Below are 720 nucleotides of genomic sequence, written 5' to 3' on the forward strand. Positions count from 1 at the left end.
GGGGCGGCCGCTGCTCCCCGGACGCTGGGTCCCCCCCCCGGCCGGCTGGGGGGGGGTCGGGGGGGTTCCGGGGGGGTTCTCGCCCCCCGCTGGTCCCCTTCCCCTGCCTGCTCCCGCCGGGGTTCAGGTCTGTCCCGTTATCTCATGCTGGTCCCAGTTGCCATCCCGGTAACGTTGAGTTGGTCCCAGTTCTGTCCCGTTATCCCAGTACTGGTCCCAGTCCCATCCCATTATCCCAGTACTGGTCCCAGTCCCATCCTGTTATCTCCATGCTGGTCCCAGCCCCATCCTGTTATCCCAGTACTGGTCCCAGTCCCACCCTGCCGTCCTGATGCTGACCTGGGTCCCAGTCCTGTTCTCTTACCCCGGTGCTGGTCCCAGTCTCCATGCTATCACCCCAGTGCCGGTCCCCATTCCCCAGTCCCAGTTCCATTACCGCAGCGCTGGTTCTGCTCCTAGTCCTATCCCATTACCCAGTGCTAGTCCCAGTCCCAGTTCCAATCCCAGTCCCATACCGCTATCCCAGTGCTGGTCCTGGCCCTCCAGTCCCACTCCTGTTATCCCGGTACTGGTCCCAGTCCTGTCCTGTTATCCCAGTGCTGGTCCTGGTCCCGTTATCCTGGTACTGGTCCCAGTCCTGTCCCGTTATCCCGGTACTGGTCCGTTATCTCAGTACTGGTCCCAGTCCTGTCCTGTTATACCGGTACTGGTCCGTTATCT

The 720-nt window shown here is 62.2% G+C and overlaps 1 protein-coding gene across 1 annotated transcript in view; it reads right to left on the reverse strand.

The window, feature by feature from the left end:
* Positions 1–433, reverse strand: part of NIPSNAP1 (nipsnap homolog 1 (C. elegans)) — a 15,761-nt gene extending 15,328 nt beyond the window's left edge. Inside the window, exon 1 of the mRNA XM_010563375.1 lies at positions 340–433. Coding sequence (XP_010561677.1) covers positions 340–433 — 94 coding nt within the window. The remainder of the gene's footprint in view (positions 1–339) is intronic.
* Positions 434–720: the final 287 nt, after the last annotated feature.

This window comes from Haliaeetus leucocephalus, unplaced genomic scaffold (genome assembly GCF_000737465.1).
Source record: "Haliaeetus leucocephalus isolate CR32 unplaced genomic scaffold, Haliaeetus_leucocephalus-4.0 Scaffold165, whole genome shotgun sequence".
Lineage (NCBI taxonomy): Eukaryota > Metazoa > Chordata > Aves > Accipitriformes > Accipitridae > Haliaeetus > Haliaeetus leucocephalus.